Source organism: Salvelinus alpinus, chromosome 12 (assembly GCF_045679555.1).
Source record: "Salvelinus alpinus chromosome 12, SLU_Salpinus.1, whole genome shotgun sequence".
In the NCBI taxonomy this organism is placed as follows: Eukaryota; Metazoa; Chordata; class Actinopteri; order Salmoniformes; family Salmonidae; genus Salvelinus; species Salvelinus alpinus.
The window spans coordinates 59250169-59271298 of record NC_092097.1 but is presented as its reverse complement, the minus strand read 5'-3'; the positions used below and the strand labels follow the sequence as shown (position 1 = coordinate 59271298).

The following is a 21130-nucleotide window of genomic DNA, read 5'->3' as shown; positions in this document are numbered from 1 at the left end:
ACTGTATTCCATGCACTCTGCATTACGTCATGCCATGAACAGCCCTTAGCTGCGGTATATTGGCCATATACCACACCCTTATTGCTTAAATATATGTGGGTATGTACAGTATATCACAAAAGTGAGTACACCCCTCACATTTCTGTAAATATTTGGGTATATCTTTTCATGTGACAACACTGAAGAAATGACACTTTGCTACAATGTAAAGTAGTGAGTGTACAGCTTGTATAACAGTGTAGATCTGCTGTCCCCTCAAAATAACTCAACACACAGCCATTAATGTCTAAACCGCTGGCAACAAAAGTGAGTACACCCCTAAGTGAAAATGTCCAAATTGGGCCCAAAGTGTCAATATTTTGTGTGTCCACCATCATTTTCCAGCACTGCCTTAACCCTCTTGGGCATGGAGTTCACCAGAGCTTCACAGGTTGCCACTGGAGTCCTCTTCCACTCCTCCATGACGACATCACGGAGCTGGTGGATGTTAGAGACCTTGCACTCCTCCACCTTCCTTTTGAGGATGCCCCACAGATGCTCAATAGGGTTTAGGTCTGGAGACATGCTTGGCCAGTCCATCACCTTTACCCTCAGCTTCTTTAGCAAGACAGTGGTTGTCTTGGAGGTGTGTTTGGGGTCGTTATCATGTTGGAATACTGCCCTGCGGCCCAGTCTCCGAAGGGAGGGGATCATGCTCTGCTTCAGTTTGTCACAGTACATGTTGGCATTCATGGTTCCCTCAATGAACTGTAGCTCCCCAGGGCCGGCAGCACTCATGCAGCCCCAGACCATGACACTCCCACCACCATGCTTGACTGTAGGCAAGACACACTTGTCTTTGTACTCCTCACCTGGTTGCCGCCACACACGCTTGACACCATCTGAACCAAATACGTTTATCTTGGTCTCATCAGACCACAGGACATGGTTCCAGTAATCCATGTCCTTAGTCTGCTTGTCTTCAGCAAACTGTTTGCGGGCTTTCTTGTGCATCATCTTTAGAAGAGGCTTCCTTCTGGGACGACAGCCATGCAGACCAATTTGATGCAGTGTACGGCGTATGGTCTGAGCACTGACAGGCTGACCCCCCACCCCTTCAACCTCTGCAGCAATGCTGGCAGCACTCATACGTCTATTTCCCAAAGACAACCTCTGGATATGACGCCGAACACGTGCACTCAACTTCTTTGGTCGACCATGGCGAGGCCTGTTCTGAGTGGAACCTGTCCAGTTAAACCTCTGTATGGTCTTGGCCACCGTGCTGCAGCTCAGTTTCAGGGTCTTGGCAATCTTCTTATAGCCCAGGCCATCTTTATGTAGAGCAACAATTATTTTTTTCAGATCCTCAGAGTTCTTTGCCATGAGGTGCCATGTTGAACTTCCAGTGACCAGTCAGTATGAGTGAGTGTGAGAGCGATGACACCAAATTTAACACACCTGCTCCCCATTCACACCTGAGACCTTGTAACACTAACGAGTCACATGACACCGGGGATGGAAAATGGCTAATTGGGCCCAATTTGGACATTTTCACTTACGGGTGTACTCACATTTGTTGCCAGCGGTTTAGACATGAATGGCTGTGTGTTGAGTTATTTTGAGGGGACAGCAAATTTACACTGTTATACAAGCTGTACACTCACTACTTTACATTGTAGCAAAGTGTCATTTCTTCAGTGTTGTCACATGAAAAGATATACTCAAATATTTACAAAAATGTGAGGGGTGTACTCACTTTTGTGATATACTGTATATAAATATATATATTTACTCCAAAAATATAAGAGGAATTGGAAATGATGCAGACAATTGCATTGATTGAACGACAATCTGTCCGCAATATTAATGCTGACCCCCCCCCCCCCCTAAAAAATATTAATACAGATAAATAAATATGCAAAATGTATAAGAACAAACAAAACAAAGAGTGCGCAAAGGGATTATTTTTACTCCATACACTCAAAAGTAGAATAAAAACTATGAAATAACACATGGAATCATGTAATAACCAAACAAATGAAAACATATCATAGATTCTTCATTCTTCAAACTAGACACTCTCTAATGTACTTGTCCTCTTGCTCAGTTGTGCACCGGGGCCTCCCACTCCTCTTTCTATTCTGGTTAGAGCCAGTTTGTGCTGTTCTGTGAAGGGAGTAGTACACAGCGTTGTACGAGATCTTCAGTTTCTTGGCAATTTCTCGCATGGAATAGCAAAGGAACTTGAAGCTCTCATCCTGCTCCACTACAGCCACTTCGATGAGAATGGGGGTGTGCTCGGTCCTCCTTTTCCTGTAGTCCACAATCATCTCCTTTGTCTTGATCATGTTGAGGGAGAGGTTTTTGTCCTTGCACCACAAGGTCAGGTCTCTGACCTCCCTATAGGCTGTCTCATCGTTGTCGGTGATCAGGCCTACCACTGTTCTATATTATCTGTGTATTCTACATTATATGTATTCTATATTCTCTGCCTATTCTACATTATATGTGTATTCTATATTCGCTGCGGGTTCTATATTCTCTGTCTATTGTATATTCTCTTTGTATTCTCTGGGTATCCTTAATATTCTGTATTTTTCCTGTAAGTCCTCTGCTACGCTGCTCCTCCCATGTCTGAGGCAGCCAGCTGGGTGGTGTCCTATTGTACACAGATACCTGATCAATAAGTAAACACAAAGTAATCAATACACGCTCCTCACCCTTTTCCACTCTCCTCCGCTGCCACACATGGCCGGTAACTAATGCCCAACAGCTTAACTGGTAGCATCATTAATCCGCTTGTTTCATATTACATGTACTGTATGTGATTCATTAACGCTGTGTGAACCGTCCTGATGTGTAATCACCATGTTATTCCTCTCTCTCTCTCGCTCTGTGTCTCTTTCTCTCTCTCTGCAGGATAACTGACAACTTGCTGGCGATGGCAAGGCCTTCTACTGAAATCCTCGAGAAATACAATATCATTGAACAGTTTACAAGGTACTCTCCTTTATTTGGTGGTTGGTGTTTTAGAAGACTAAACACTAGCTGTCACTAGTTATTAGCACCACCAATAGGCCTACACACCTGAGACCACCAGGAGACCACTAGTCACTAATAGCTAGTGGTCTCCTGGTGGTGCTAATAGCTAGTGTTCTCCTGGTGGTGCTAATAGCTAGTTGTCTCCTGGTGGTGCTAATAGCTAGTGGTCTCCTGGTGGTGCTAATAGCTAGTGGTCTCCTGGTGGTGCTAATAGCTAGTGGGCTCCTGGTGGTGCTAATAGCTAGTGGGCTCCTGGTGGTGCTAATAGCTAGTGGTCTCCTGGTGGTGCTAATAGCTAGTGGTCTCCTGGTGGTGCTAATAGCTAGTGGTCTCCTGGTGGTGCTAATACCTAGTGACAGCTAGTGTTCCCCCTGGTGGTGCTAATAGCTAGTGGTCTCATGGTGGTGCTAATAGCTAGTGGTCTCCTGGTGGTGCTAATAGCTAGTGGTCTCCTGGTGGTGCTAATAGCTAGTGGTCTCCTGGTGGTGCTAATAGCTAGTGACAGCTAGTGGTCTCCTGGTGGTGCTAACAGCTAGTGGTCTCCTGGTGGTGCTAACAGCTAGTTGTCTCCTGGTGGTGCTAATAGCTAGTGGTCTCCTGGTGGTGCTAATAGCTAGTGGTCTCCTGGTGGTGCTAATAGCTAGTGGTCTCCTGGTGGTGCTAACAGCTAGTTGTCTCATGGTGGTGCTAACAGCTAGTTGTCTCCTGGTGGTGCTAATAGCTAGTGTTCTCCTGGTGGTGCTAATAGCTAGTGGTCTCCTGGTGGTGCTAATAGCTAGTGGTCTCCTGGTGGTGCTAATAGCTAGTGGTCTCCTGGTGGTGCTAATAGCTAGTGGTCTCCTGGTGGTGCTAATAGCTAGTGGTCTCCTGGTGGTGCTAGTAGCTAGTGGTCTCCTGGTGGTGCTAATAGCTAGTGGTCTCCTGGTGGTGCTAATAGCTAGTGGTCTCCTGGTGGTGCTAATAGCTAGTGACAGCCAGTGTTCTCCTGGTGGCGCTAACAGCTAGTTTTCTCCTGGTGGTGCTAATAGCTAGTGGTCTCCTGGTGGTGCTAATAGCTAGTGACAGCCAGTGTTCTCCAGGTGGTGCTAACAGCTAGTTGTCTCCTGGTGGTGCTAATAGCTAGTGGTCTCCTGGTGGTGCTAATAGCTAGTGGTCTCCTGGTGGTGCTAATAGCTAGTGGTCTCCTGGTGGTGCTAATAGCTAGTGGTCTCCTGGTGGTGCTAATAGCTAGTGGGCTCCTGGTGGTGCTAATAGCTAGTGGTCTCCTGGTGGTGCTAACAGCTAGTTGTCTCCTGGTGGTGCTAATAGCTAGTGGTCTCCTGGTGGTGCTAATAGCTAGTGGTCTCCTGGTGGTGCTAATAGCTAGTGGTCTCCTGGTGGTGCTAATAGCTAGTGGTCTCCTGGTGGTGCTAGTAGCTAGTGGGCTCCTGGTGGTGCTAATAGCTTGTGGGCTCCTGGTGGTGCTAATAGCTAGTGACAGCTAGTGTTCTCCTGGTGGTGCTAATAGCTAGTGGTCTCCTGGTGGTGCTAATAGCTAGTGTTCTCCTGGTGGTGCTAATAGCTAGTGACAGCTAGTGTTCTCCTGGTGGTGCTAATAGCTAGTGGTCTCCTGGTGGTGCTAAAAGCTAGTGACAGTTAGTGTTCTCCTGGTGTTTTCAGGTGTGATGTGTAGGCCTATTGGTGGTGCTGATAGCTGACAACATGTTCCCTCTAGGTGTGGCCTTCGTACGGTGATCAACCTGCAGCGTCCCGGGGAACACGCCAGCTGTGGTAACCCTCTGGAACACGACTCTGGATTCACCTACAGACCTGAGATGTTCATGGAGGCTGGCAGTGAGTATCTTTACCTCTCAATCAATTCAATTCAAAGGGCTTTATTGGCATGGGAAACATATGTTTACATAGCCAAAGCAAGTGAAATCGATACTAAAGTGAAATAAACAATAAAAAATGAACAGTAAACATTACACTCACATAAGTGTCAAAGGAATAGAAACATTTCAAATGTCATATGTCATACAGTGCTTTCGGAAAGTATTCAGACCCCTTGACTTTTTCCACATTTTGTTACATTACAGCCTTATTCTAAAATTGATTAAAACGAAAACAAAAAATCAACATAAATCTACTCACAATACCCCATAATGACAAAGCAAAAACAGGTTTTTAGACATTTTTGCTAATTTATAAAAAACAACTGAAATCTCACATTTATGTAAGTATTCATTCCCTGTAGTTAGTACCTTGTTGAAGCACCTTTAGCAGCGATTACAGCCTCAACTCTTCTTGGTTATGATGCTACAAGCTTGGCACACCTGTATTTTGCGAGTTTCTCCCATTCTTCTCTGCAGATCCTCTCGAGCTCTGTCAGGTTGGATGGGGAGCGTAGCTGCAAGGCTATTTTCAGGTCTCTCCAGAGATGTTTGATTGGGTTCAAGTCCGGGCTCTGGCTGGGCCACTCAAGGACGTTGAGACTTGTCCTGAAGCCACTCTCGCGTTGTCTTGGCTGTGTGCTTAGGGTTGTTGTCCTGTTGAAAGATGAACCTTTGCCCCAGTCCGGAGCTCTACTGACAATTGCTTCAACCTCACGACTTGGTTTTTGCTTTGACATGCACTGTCATCTGTGGGACCTTATACAGAGAGGTGTGTGCCTTTCCAAATCATGTCCAGTCAATTGAATTTACCAGAGGTGGACTCCAATCAAGTTGTAGAAACATCTCAAGGATGATCAATGGAAACAGGATGCACCTGAGCTCAATATCGAGTCTCATAGCAAAGGGTCTGAATACTTATGTAAATAAGCTATTTCTGTTTTTTTTTTTACAAATTTCTAAAAAGCCTGTTTCTGCTTTGTCGTTATGGAGTATTCTGTGTAGATTGATGAGGGGAAAAAAATATTTTAGGCTGTAACGTAACAAAATGTGGAAAAAGTCAAGGGGCCTGAATGCACTGTACGTACAGTGGGGAGAACAAGTATTTGATACACTGCCGATTTTGCAGGTTTTCCTACTTACAAAGCATGTAGAGGTCTGTAATTTTTATCATAGGTACACTTTAACTGTGAGAGACGGAATCTAAAACAAAAATCCAGAAAATCACATTGTATGATTTTTAAGTAATTAATTTGCATTTTATTGCATGACATAAGTATTTGATCACCTACCAACCAGTAAGAATTCCGGCTCTCACAGACCTGTTAGTTTTTCTTTAAGAAGCCCTCCTGTTCTCCACTCATTACCTGTATTAACTGCAACTGTTTGAACTCGTTACCTGTATAAAAGACACCTGTCCACACACTCAATCAAACAGACTCCAACCTCTCCACAATGGCCAAGACCAGAGAGCTGTGTAAGGACATCAGGGATCAAATTGTAGACCTAGACAAGGCTGGGATGGGCTACAGGACAATAGGCAAGCAGCTTGGTGAGAAGGCAACAACTGTTGGTGCAATTATTAGAAAATGGAAGAAGTTCAAGATGACGGTCAATCACCCTCGGTCTGGGGCTCCATGCAAGATCTCACCTCGTGGGGCATCAATGATCATGAGGAAGGTGAGGGATCAGCCCAGAACTACACGGCAGGACCTGGTCAATGACCGGAAGAGAGCTGGGACCACAGTCTCAAAGAAAACCATTAGTAACACACTACGCCGTCATGGATTAAAATCCTGCAGCGCACGCAAGGTCCCCCTGCTCAAGCCAGCGCATGTCCAGGCCCGTCTGAAGTTTGCCAATGACCATCTGGATGATCCAGAGGAGGAATGGGAGAAGGTCATGTGGTCTGATGAGACAAAAATAGAGCTTTTTGGTCTAAACTCCACTCGCCGTGTTTGGAGGAAGAAGAAGGATGAGTACAACCCCAAGAACACCATCCCAACCGTGAAGCATGGAGGTGGAAACATCATTCTTTGGGGATGCTTTTCTGCAAAGGGGACAGGACGACTCTACCGTATTGAGGGGAGGATGGATGGGGCCATGTATCGCGAGATCTTGGCCAACAACCTCCTTCCCTCAGTAAGAGCATTGAAGATGGGTCGTGGCTGGGTCTTCCAGCATGACAACGACTCGAAACAGACAGCCAGGGCAACTAAGGAGTGGCTCCGTAAGAAGCATCTCAAGGTCCTGGAGTGGCCTAGCCAGTCTCCAGACCTGAACCCAATAGAAAATCTTTGGAGGGAGCTGAAAGTCCGTATTGCCCAGCGACAGCCCCGAAACCTGAAGGATCTGGAGAAGGTCTGTATGGAGGAGTGGGCCAAAATCCCTGCTGCAGTGTGTGGAAACCTGGTCAAGAACTACAGGAAACGTATGATCTCTGTAATTGCAAACAAAGGTTTCTGTACCAAATATTAAGTTCTGCTTTTCTGATGTATCAAATACTTATGTCATGCAATAAAATGCTAATTAATTACTTAAAAATCATACAATGTGATTTTCTGGATTTTTGTTTTAGATTCCGACTCTCACAGTAGAAGTGTACCTATGATAAAAATGACAGACCTCTACGTGCTTTGTAAGTAGGAAAACCTGCAAAATCGGCAGTGTATCAAATACTTGTTCTCCCCACTGTATATACACTGTATATACAGTGGGGAGAACAAGTATTTGAAACACTGCCTATTTTGCAGGTTTTCCTACTTACAAAGCATGTAGAGGTCTGTAATTTTTATCATAGGTACACTTCAACTGTGAGAGACGGAATCTAAAACAAAAATACAGAAAATCACATTGTATGATCTTTAAGTCATTAATTTGCATTTTAATGTATATGTATGTATATGTATTATATATCATTCTGTATACCTCTGGCCCTTCTTTGTAACAATGTATAACACGTCATCGCTCTTAGACGACACCATTCTGTATACTTCTGGCCCTTCTTTGTAACACTGTATAATACGTCGTTGGGGTCGATTGTAGTTCATGCTCTTACTCCGTCTCAATTGGCACCCTAGTCTCTATATAGTGCACTGCTTTGGTCACTAGTTTCATTCTATAGTTTCATTCTATAGGGAATAGGGTGTGTTTTGGGATGAGAACTCCTATTGTCTTTCCTCCGTTTCCAGTCTATTTCTATAACTTTGGCTGGAAGGACTACGGCGTGGCGTCCCTGACTACTATACTGGACATGGTCAAGGTGATGTCGTTCGCCATCCAGGAGGGAAAGATGGCCGTGCATTGTCACGCCGGCCTAGGGAGGACCGGTACGTAAAATCTACACAATCATAACGTCACTCAACCTATAAAGTCACATGGCTGGGCAGAACAGGACAGGTATGTTATAATGGACAGGGGCGGACAGGTACGCTATAATTGGTTGGGAGGGGTACAGGACAAGTACGTTACAATGGGCTGGGTAGGACAGGTACATTATGATGCGATGGGGAGGGAAGGTACATTACAGTGGACTGGGGAGGACAGGTACTGGACAGGTACTGGGTAGGGACAGGTACATTATAATGGGATGGGGAGGACAGGTACAGGACAGGTACTGGACAGGGACAGGTACATTATAATGGGATGGGGAGAACAGGTACGTATAATGGGCTGGGGTGACAGGTACAGGACATGTACGTTACAATGGACTGGGGCGGACAGGTAAGTAAATTGGAATTTGGAGGACAGGACCCGTGCATTACAATGGGATGGGGAGGACAGGTACATTGCAATGGGCTGTGGAGGACAGGTACGTTATAATGGGCTGGGGAGGACAGGTACATTATAATGGGCTGGGGAGGACAGGTACATTATAATGGGCTGGGGAGGACAGGTATGTTATAATGGGCTGGGGAGGACAGGTCTGTTATAATGGTCTGGGAGGACAGGTATGTTATCATGGGCTGGGGAGGACAGGTATGTTATAATGGGCTGGGGAGGACAGGTATGTTATAATGGGCTGGGGAGGACAGGTATGTTATAATGGACTGGGGAGAACAGGTATGTTATAATTGGCTGGGGAGGACAGGTATGTTATAATGGGCTGGGGAGGACAGGTATGTTATAATGGGCTGGGGAGGACAGGTACGTTATATTGGGCTGGGGTGGACAGGTATGTTATAATGGGCTGGGGAGGACAGGTATGTTATAATGGGCTGGGGAGGACAGTTTACGTTATAATGGGCTGGGGAGGACAGGTATGTTATAATGGGCTGGGGAGGACAGGTATGTTATAATGGGCTGGGGAGGACAGTTTACGTTATAATGGGCTGGGGAGGACAGGTATGTTATCATGGGCTGGGGAGGACAGGTATGTTATAATGGGCTGGGGAGGACAGGTATGTTATAATGGACTGGGGAGAACAGGTATGTTATAATGGGCTGGGGAGGACAGGTACGTTATATTGGGCTGGGGTGGACAGGTATGTTATAATGGGCTGGGGAGGACAGGTATGTTATAATGGGCTGGGGAGGACAGGTATGTTATAATGGGCTGGGGAGGACAGGTACGTTATATTGGGCTGGGGTGGACAGGTATGTTATAATGGGCTGGGGAGGACAGGTATGTTATAATGGGCTGGGGAGGACAGTTTACGTTATAATGGGCTGGGGAGGACAGGTATGTTATAATGGGCTGGGGAGGACAGGTATGTTATAATGGGCTGGGGAGGACAGTTTACGTTATAATGGGCTGGGGAGGACAGGTATGTTATCATGGGCTGGGGAGGACAGGTATGTTATAATGGGCTGGGGAGGACAGGTATGTTATAATGGACTGGGGAGAACAGGTATGTTATAATGGGCTGGGGAGGACAGGTACGTTATATTGGGCTGGGGTGGACAGGTATGTTATAATGGGCTGGGGAGGACAGGTATGTTATAATGGGCTGGGGAGGACAGTTTACGTTATAATGGGCTGGGGAGGACAGGTATGTTATAATGGGCTGGGGAGGACAGGTATATTATAATGGGCTGGGGAGGACAGGTATGTTATAATGGGCTGGGGAGGACAGGTACGTTATAATGGGCTGGGGAGGACAGGTATGTTATAATGGACTGGGGAGGACAGGTACGTTATAATGGGCTGGGGAGGACAGGTACGTTATAATGGGCTGGGGAGGACAGGTACGTTATAATGGGCTGGATAGGACAGGTATGTTATAATGGACTGGGGAGGACAGGTATGTTATAATGGACTGGGGAGGACAGGTATGTTATAATGGGCTGGGGTGGACAGGTATGTTATAATGGGCTGGGGAGGACAGGTGTGTTATAATGGGCTGGGGAGGACAGGTATGTTATAATGGGCTGGGGAGGACAGGTATGTTATAATGGGCTGGGGAGGACAGGTATGTTATAATGGGCTGGGGAGGACAGGTATGTTATAATGGGCTGGGGAGGACAGGTATGTTATAATGGGCTGGGGAGGACAGGTATGTTATAATGGGCTGGGGAGGACAGGTATGTTATAATGGGCTGGGGTGGACAGGTATATTATAATGGGCTGGGGAGGACAGGTATGTTATAATGGGCTGGGGAGGACAGGTATGTTATAATGGGCTGGAGAGGACAGGTATGTTATAATGGGCTGGGGAGGACAGGTGGGTTATAATGGGATGGGGAGGACAGGTATGTTATAATTGGCTGGGGAGGACAGGTATGTTATAATGGGCTCTGGAGGACAGGTACGTTATAATGGGCTGGGGAGGACAGGTACGTTATAATGGGCTGGGGAGGACAGGTATGTTATAATGGGCTGGGAAGGACAGGTATGTTATAATGGGCTGGGGAGGACAGGTATGTTATAATGGGCTCTGGAGGACAGGTATGTTATAATGGGCTGGGGAGGACAGTTACGTTATAATGGGCTGGGGAGGACAGGTATGTTATAATGGGCTGGGGAGGACAGGTATGTTATAATGGGCTGGGGAGGACAGGTATGTTATAATGGGCTGGGGAGGACAGGTATGTTATCATGGGCTGGGGAGGACAGGTACGTTATAATGGGCTGGGGAGGACAGGTATGTTGTAATGGGCTGGGGAGAACAGGTATGTTATAATGGGCTGGGGAGGACAGGTATGTTATAATGGGCTGGGGAGGACAGGTATGTTATAATGGGCTGGGAGGACAGGTATGTTATAATGGGCTGGGAGGACAGGTATGTTGTAATGGGCTGGGGAGAACAGGTATGTTATAATGGGCTGGGGAGGACAGGTACGTTATAATGGGCTGGGGAGGACAGGTATGTTATAATGGGCTCTGGAGGACAGGTATGTTATAATGGGCTGGGGAGGACAGGTATGTTATAATGGGCTGGGGAGGACAGGTATGTTATAATGGGCTCTGGAGGACAGGTGTGTTATAATGGGCTGGGGAGGACAGGTATGTTATAATGGGCTGGGGAGGACAGGTATGTTATAATGGACTGGGGAGGACAGATACGTTATAATGGGCTGGGGAGGACAGATACGTTATAATGGGCTGGGGAGGACAGGTACGTTATAATGGGCTGGGGAGGACAGGTACGTTATAATGGGCTGGGGAGGACAGGTACGTTATAATGGGCTGGGGAGGACAGGTGTGTTATAATGGGCTGGGGAGGACAGGTATGTTATAATGGGCTGGGAGGACAGGTATGTTATAATGGGCTGGGAGGACAGGTATGTTGTAATGGGCTGGGGAGAACAGGTATGTTATAATGGGCTGGGGAGGACAGGTACGTTATAATGGGCTGGGGAGGACAGGTATGTTATAATGGGCTGGGGAGGACAGGTATGTTATAATGGGCTGGGGAGGACAGGTATGTTATAATGGGCTGGGGAGGACAGGTATGTTATAATGGGCTCTGGAGGACAGGTGTGTTATAATGGGCTGGGGAGGACAGGTATGTTATAATGGGCTGGGGAGGACAGGTATGTTATAATGGACTGGGGAGGACAGATACGTTATAATGGGCTGGGGAGGACAGATACGTTATAATGGGCTGGGGAGGACAGGTACGTTATAATGGGCTGGGGAGGACAGGTACGTTATAATGGGCTGGGGAGGACAGGTACGTTATAATGGGCTGGGGAGGACAGGTACGTTATAATGGGCTGGGGAGGACAGGTACGTTATAATGGGCTGGGGAGGACAGGTACGTTATAATGGGCTGGGGAGGACAGGTACGTTATAATGGGCTGGGGAGGACAGGTACGTTATAATGGGCTGGGGAGGACAGGGTAAAAAAAAACACAATTTCAAATTTTTCTACATAAGACCAAATTGAGGCGGTCGGTAACATTTGATTAGTAGTAGGTTTGTTCTAAGTATGTTACTACTAATAATAAGTGACTTGCTCAAGGGCACATCGACAGATGTTTCATCTTGTCGGCTCTGGCATTTGAACTCAATCAATTCAAATCACATTTTATCATGCTTACTTACAAGCCCCTAACTAACAATGCAGTTAAAAATACTGATAAGAATAAGAAATTAAAGTAAAATAACAATAGCGAGACTATATACAGGGGGGTACCGGTACAGAGTCAATGTGGAGGCTATATACAGGGGGTACCAGTACAGAGTCAATGTGGAGGCTATATACAGGGGGTACCGGTACAGAGTCAATGTGGAGGCTATATACAGGGGGTACCGGTACAGAGTCAATGTGGAGGCTATATACAGAGGGTACCGGTACAGAGTCAATGTGGAGGCTATATACAGGGGGTACCGGTACAGAGTCAATGTGGAGGCTATATACAGGGGGGTACCAGTACAGAGTCAATGTGGAGGCTATATACAGGGGGTACCGGTACAGAGTCAATGTGGTGGCTATATACAGGGGGGTACCAGTACAGAGTCAATGTGGAGGCTATATACAGGGGGTACCGGTACAGAGTCAATGTGGAGGCTATATACAGGGGGTACCGGTACAGAGTCAATGTGGAGGCTATATACAGGGGGTACCGGTACAGAGTCTATGTGGAGGCTATATACAGGGTGTACCGGTACAGAGTCAATGTGGAGGCTATATACAGGGGGTACCGGTACAGAGTCAATGTGGAGGCTATATACAGGGGGTACCGGTACAGAGTCAATGTGGAGGCTATATACAGGGTGTACCGGTACAGAGTCAATGTGGAGGCTATATACAGGGTGTTACGGTACAGAGTCAATGTGGAGACTATATACAGGGTGTTACGGTACAGAGTCAATGTGGAGGCTATATACAGGGGGTACCGGTACAGAGTCAATGTGGAGGCTATATATAGGGGGGTACCGGTACAGAGTCAATGTGGAGGCTATATACAGGGGGTACCGGTACAGAGTCAATGTGGAGACTATATACAGGGTGTTACGGTACAGAGTCAATGTGGAGGCTATATACACGGGGTACCGGTACAGAGTCAATGTGGAGGCTATATACAGGGGGTACCGGTGCAGAGTCAATGTGGAGGCTATATACAGGGGGTACCGGTACAGAGTCAATGTGGAGACTATATACAGGGTGTTACGGTACAGAGTCAATGTGGAGGCTATATACAGGGGTACCGGTACAGAGTCAATGTGGATGCTATATACAGGGGGTACCGGTACAGAATCAATGTGGAGGCTATATACAGGGGGTACCGGTACAGAATCAATGTGGAGGCTATATACAGGGGCGCACCGGTACAGAGTCAATGTGATGGGGGCATCGGTTAGTTGAGGTAATATGTACATGTAGGTAGAGTTATTAAAGTGACTATGCATAGATGATAACAATAGAGAGTAGCAGTAGCATAGAAGAAGGGGGGGGGGCAATGCAAATTGTCTGGGAAGCCATTTGATTAGATGTTCAGGAGTCTTATAGCTTGGGGGTAGAAGCTGTTTAGAAGCCTCTCCGGTACTGCTTGCCGTGCGGTAGCAGAGAGAACAGTCTATGACTAGGGGGGCTGGGGTCTTTGACACTTGATGTACTGGGCCGTTCGCACTACCCTCTGTAGTGCCTTGCGGTCGGAGGCTGAGCAGTTTCCATACCAGGCAGTTATGCAACCAATCAGGATGCTCTCGACGGTACAGCTGTAGAATTTTTTGAGGATCTCAGGACCCATGCCAAATCTTTTAAGTCTCTTAAGGGGGAATAGGCTTGTCGTGCCCTCTTCACAACTGTCTTGGTGTGCTTGGACCATGTTAGTTTTTTGGTGATGTGGACTCCAAGGAACATGAAGCTCTCAACCTGCTCCACTACAGCCCCATCGATGAGAATGGGGGCGTGCTCGGTCCTCTTTTTCCTGTAGTCCACCATCATATCCATTGTCTTGATCACGTTGAGGGAGAGTTTATTCTGGCACCACCCGGCCAGGTCTCTGACCTCCTCCCTATAGGCTGTCTCGTCGTTGTCAGTGATCAGGCCTAACACTGTTGTGTCGTCAGCAAACTTAATGATGGTGTTGGAGTCGTGCCTGGCCGTGCAGTCACGAGTAAACTGGGAGTGCAGGATGGGACTGAGCATGGCAGATGTGTTGTTACCTACCCTCACCACCTGGGGGCGGCCCGTCATGAAGTCCAGGATCCAGTTGCAGAGGGAGGTGTTCAGTCCCAGGGTCCTTAGCATATTGATGAGCTTTGAGGGCACTATGGTAGTCAATGAACAGCATTCTCACATAGGTGTTCCTTTTGTCCAGGTGGGAAAGGGCAGTGTGGAGTGCAATAGAGATTGCATCATCTGTGGATCTGTTGGGGCGGTATGCAAATTGGAGTGGGTCTAGGGTTTCTGGGATAATGGTGTTGATGTAAGTCATGACCAGCCTTTCAAAGCACTTCATGTTTACCGACGTGAGTGCTACTGGTCGGTAGTCATTTAGGCAGGTTGCCTTAGTGCCTGTGCCCAAGAACACTATGGTGGTCTGCTTGAAACATGTAGGTATTACACACTCAGACAGGGACAGGTTGAAAATGTCAGTGAAGACACTTGTCAGTTGGTCAGCAGTACACGTCTAATCTGTCTGGCCCTGCGGCCTTGTGAATGTTGACCTGTTTAAAGGTCTTACTCACATCGGCTGTGAAGAGCTTGATCACACAGTCTCCCGGAACAGCCGGTGCTATCATGTATGTTTCAGTGTTATTTGCCTCGAGAAACTAGCTCTTTACTGCTAGGCTATCTGCCGCCCAGCGGGTGTCACTGGTTGTTTTCTAGATGTGTTACTGTGTTTACCAGGTGTGTTACTGGTGTGTTACTGTGTTTACCAGGTGTGCTACTGTGTTTACCAGGTGTGCTACTGTGTTTACCAGGTGTGTTACTGGTGTGTTACTGTGTTTACCAGGTGTGTTACTGTGTTTACCAGGTGTGTTACTGTGTTTACCAGGTGTGTTACTGTGTTTACCAGGTGTGTTACTGTGTTTACCAGGTGTGTTACTGGTGTGTTACTGTGTTTACCAGGTGTGTTACTGTGTTAACCAGGTGTGCTACTGTGTTTACCAGGTGTGTTACTGTGTTTACCAGGTGTGTTACTGTGTTAACCAGGTGTGCTACTGTGTTTACCAGGTGTGTTACTGGTGTGTTACTGTGTTTACCAGGTGTGTTACTGTGTTAACCAGGTGTGCTACTGTGTTTACCAGGTGTGCTACTGTGTTTACCAGGTGTGTTACTGTGTTTACCAGGTGTGTTACTGGTGTGTTACTGTGTTTACCAGGTGTGTTACTGTGTTAACCAGGTGTGCTACTGTGTTTACCAGGTGTGTTACTGGTGTGTTACTGTGTTTACCAGGTGTGTTACTGTGTTAACCAGGTGTGCTACTGTGTTTACCAGGTGTGTTACTGTGTTACTGGTGTGTTACTGTGTTTACCAGTTGTGTTACTGTGTTTACCAGGTGTGTTACTGGTGTGTTACTGTGTTTACCAGGTGTGTTACTGTGTTTACCAGGTGTGTTACTGTGTTTACCAGGTGTGCTACTGTGTTTACCAGGTGTGTTACAGGTGTGCTACTGTGTTTACCAGATGTGCTACTGTGTTTACCAGATGTGCTACTGTGTTAACCAGGTGTGTTACTGTGTTTACTAGTGTGTTACTCTATTTACCAGGTGTGCTACTGTGTTTACCAGATGTGCTACTGTGTTAACCAGGTGTGTTACTGTGTTTACTAGTGTGTTACTCTATTTACCAGGTGTGTTACTGTGTTTACCAGGTGTGTTACTCTATTTACCAGGTGTGTTACTCTATTTACCAGGTGTGTTACTCTATTTACCAGGTGTGTTACTGTGTTTACTAATGTGTTACTCTATTTACCAGGTGTGTTACTGTGTTTACCAGGTGTGTTACTGGCGTGTTATCTGGTGTTCACCTCTCGTATGAGTGCGGACCAGGCCATCCTGTTTGTCAGAGCCAAACGGCCCAACTCCATCCAGACCCGAGGCCAGCTACTGTGTGTCCGGGAGTTCGCCCAGTTCCTCGTTCCGTTGAGGAACGTGTTCTCCTGCGCAGAACCCCGGGCCAACGCTGTTACGCTGTCCCAGTTCCTGACTCGCCAACGCCACCTGCTGCACGGGTACGAGGCGCGGCAGATGAAGAACGTGCCAAAGATCGTCCAGCTGGTCTGCAAGGTCCTCCTGGACATCGCTGCCAATAGACAGGTAAAACATTATTATGGTATTATAGACGGGTAATACTTTATGGTATAGACGGGTAAAACATTATGGTATTATATACAGGTAATATGTTATTATTGTATTATAGACAGGTAATACATTATTATGGTATTATAGACAGGTAATACATTATTATGGTATTATAGTCAGGTAATACATTATTATGGTATAATGGACCGGTCCTTATACATTATTATGGTATTGTAGACAGGTAATACATTATTATAATATTATAGACAGGTAATACATTATTACGGTATAATGGACCGGTCCTTATACATTATTATAATATTATAGACAGGTAATACATTATTATGGTATTATAGACAGGTAATACATTATTATGGTATTATAGACAGGTAATACATTATTATGGTATTATAGACGGGTAATACATTATTATAGTATTATAGACAGGTAATACATTATTATGGTATTATAGACAGGTAATACATTATTACGGTATAATGGACCGGTCCTTATACATTATTATAATATTCTAGACGGGTAATACATTATTATGGTATTATAGACAGGTAATACATTATTATAATATTATAGACAGGTAATACATTATTATGGTATTATAGACAGGTAATACATTATTACGGTATAATGGACCGGTCCTTATACATTATTATAATATTATAGACGGGTAATACATTATTATGGTATTATAGACAGGTAATACATTATTATAATATTATAGACAGGTAATACATTATTATGGTATTATAGTCAGGTAATACATTATTATGGTATTATAGTCAGGTAATACATTATTATGGTATTATAGACAGGTAATACATTATTATGGTATTATAGTCAGGTAATACATTATTATTTACATTTACATTTAAGTCATTTAGCAGACGCTCTTATCCAGAGCGACTTACAAATTATGGTATAATGGACCGGTCCTTATACATTATTATGGTATTGTAGACAGGTAATACATTATTACGGTATAATGGACCGGTTCTTATACATTATTATAATATTATAGACAGGTAATACATTATTATGGTATTATAGACAGGTAATACATTATTATGGTATTATAGACAGGTAATACATTATTATGGTATAGACGGGTAATACAATATTATAGTATTATAGACAGGTAATACATTATTATGGTATTATAGACAGGTAATACATTATTACGGTATAATGGACCGGTCCTTATACATTATTATAATATTATAGACAGGTAATACATTATTATGGTATTATAGACGGGTAATACATTATTATGGTATTATAGACAGGTAATACATTATTATAATATTATAGACAGGTAATACATTATTATAATATTATAGACAGGTAATACATTATTATGGTATTATAGACAGGTAATACATTATTATGGTATTATAGACAGGTAATACATTATTATGGTATTATAGACAGGTAATACATTATTATGGTATTATAGACAGGTAATACATTATTATGGTATTATAGACAGGTAATACATTATTATAATATTATAGACAGGTAATACATTATTATGGTATAATAGACAGGTAATACATTATTATAATATTATAGACAGGTAATACATTATTATGGTATTATAGACAGGTAATACATTATTATGGTATTATAGACAGGTAATACATTATTATGGTATTATAGACAGGTAATACATTATTATGGTATTATAGACGGGTAATAATACATTATTATGGTATTATAGACAGGTAATACATTATTATGGTATTATAGACAGGTAATACATTATTATAATATTATAGACAGGTAATACATTATTATGGTATTATAGACAGGTAATAATACATTATTATGGTATTATAGACAGGTAATACATTATTATGGTATTATAGACAGGTAATACATTATTATGGTATTATAGTCAGGTAATACATTATTATGGTATTATAGACAGGTAATACATTATTATGGTATTATAGTCAGGTAATACATTATTATGGTATTATAGACAGGTAATACATTATTATGGTATTATAGTCAGGTAATATATTATTATTTACATTTACATTTAAGTCATTTAGCAGACGCTCTTATCCAGAGCGACTTACAAATTATGGTATAATGGACCGGTCCTTATACATTATTATGGTATTGTAGACAGGTAATACATTATTATAATATTATAGACAGGTAATACATTATTACGGTATAATGGACCGGTTCTTATACATTATTATAGTATTATAGACAGGTAATACATTATTATGGTATTATAGACAGGTAATACATTATTATGGTATTATAGACAGGTAATACATTATTATGGTATTATAGACAGGTAATACATTATTATGGTATTATAGACAGGTAATAAATTATTATGGTATAGACGGGTAATACATTATTATAGTATTATAGACAGGTAATACATTATTATGGTATTATAGACAGGTAATACATTATTATGGTATTATAGACAGGTAATAAATTATTATGGTATAGACGGGTAATACATTATTATAGTATTATAGACAGGTAATACATTATTATGGTATTATAGACAGGTAATACATTATTATGGTATTATAGACAGGTAATACATTATTATGGTATAGACGGGTAATACATTATTATAATATTATAGACAGGTAATACATTATTATGGTATTATAGACAGGTAATACATTATTATGGTATAGACGGGTAATACATTATTATAATATTATAGACAGGTAATACATTATTATGGTATTATAGACAGGTAATACATTATTATGGTATAGACGGGTAATACATTATTATAGTATTATAGACAGGTAATACATTATTATGGTATTATAGACAGGTAATACATTATTACGGTATAATGGACCGGTCCTTATACATTATTATAATATTATAGACAGGTAATACATTATTATGGTATTATAGACGGGTAATACATTATTATGGTATTATAGACAGGTAATACATTATTATAATATTATAGACAGGTAATACATTATTATAATATTATAGACAGGTAATACATTATTATGGTATTATAGACAGGTAATACATTATTATGGTATTATAGACAGGTAATACATTATTATAATATTATAGACAGGTAATACATTATTATGGTATTATTGACAGGTAATACATTATTATGGTATTATAGACGGGTAATAATACATTATTATGGTATTATAGACAGGTAATACATTATTATGGTATTATAGACAGGTAATACATTATTATAATATTATAGACAGGTAATACATTATTATGGTATTATAGACAGGTAATAATACATTATTATGGTATTATAGACAGGTAATACATTATTATGGTATTATAGACAGGTAATACATTATTATGGTATTATAGTCAGGTAATACATTATTATGGTATTATAGACAGGTAATACATTATTATGGTATTATAGTCAGGTAATACATTATTATGGTATTATAGACAGGTAATACATTATTATGGTATTATAGTCAGGTAATACATTATTATTTACATTTACATTTAAGTCATTTAGCAGACGCTCTTATCCAGAGCGACTTACAAATTATGGTATAATGGACCGGTCCTTATACATTATTATGGTATTGTAGACAGGTAATACATTATTACGGTATAATGGACCGGTTCTTATACATTATTATAGTATTATAGACAGGTAATACATTATTATGGTATTATAGACAGGTAATACATTATTATGGTATTATAGACAGGTAATACATTATTATGGTATTATAGACAGGTAATAAATTATTATGGTATAGACGGGTAATACATTATTATAGTATTATAGACAGGTAATACATTATTATGGTATTATAGACAGGTAATACATTATTATGGTATTATAGACAGGTAATAAATTATTATGGTATAGACGGGTAATACATTATTATAGTATTATAGACAGGTAATACATTATTATGGTATTATAGACAGGTAATACATTATTATGGTATTATAGACAGGTAATACATTATTATGGTATAGACGGGTAATACATTATTATAATATTATAGACAGGTAATACATTATTATGGTATTATAGACAGGTAATACATTATTATGGTATAGACGGGTAATACATTATTATAGTATTATAGACAGGTAATACATTATTATGGTATAGACAGGTAATACATTATTATGGTATTGTAGACAGGTAATACATTATTATGGTATTATAGACAGGTAATACATTATTATAATATTATAGACAGGTAATACATTATTATGGTATTATAGACAGGTAATACATTATTATGGTATTATAGACAGGTAATACATTATTATAATATTATAGACAGGAAATACATTATTATGGTATTGTAGACAGGTAATACATTATTATGGTATTATAGACAGGTAATACATTATTATAATATTATAGACAGGTAATACATTATTATGGTATTATAGACAGGTAATACATTATTATGGTATTATAGACAGGTAATACATTATTATAATATTATAGACAGGTAATACATTATTATGGTATTATAGACAGGTAATACATTATTATGGTATTATAGACAGGTAATACATTATTATGGTATTATAGACAGGTAATACATTATTATGGTATT

The 21130-nt window shown here is 42.1% G+C and overlaps 1 protein-coding gene across 1 annotated transcript in view; it reads left to right on the top strand.

The window, feature by feature from the left end:
* Positions 1-21130, top strand: part of ptpdc1a (protein tyrosine phosphatase domain containing 1a) — a 103785-nt gene that overhangs the window by 44575 nt on the left and 38080 nt on the right. Inside the window, exons 4-7 of the mRNA XM_071336967.1 lie at positions 2899-2979; positions 4736-4854; positions 8084-8221; positions 16228-16547. Of these exons, the coding sequence (XP_071193068.1) occupies positions 2899-2979; positions 4736-4854; positions 8084-8221; positions 16228-16547 (658 nt within the window). The remainder of the gene's footprint in view (positions 1-2898; positions 2980-4735; positions 4855-8083; positions 8222-16227; positions 16548-21130) is intronic.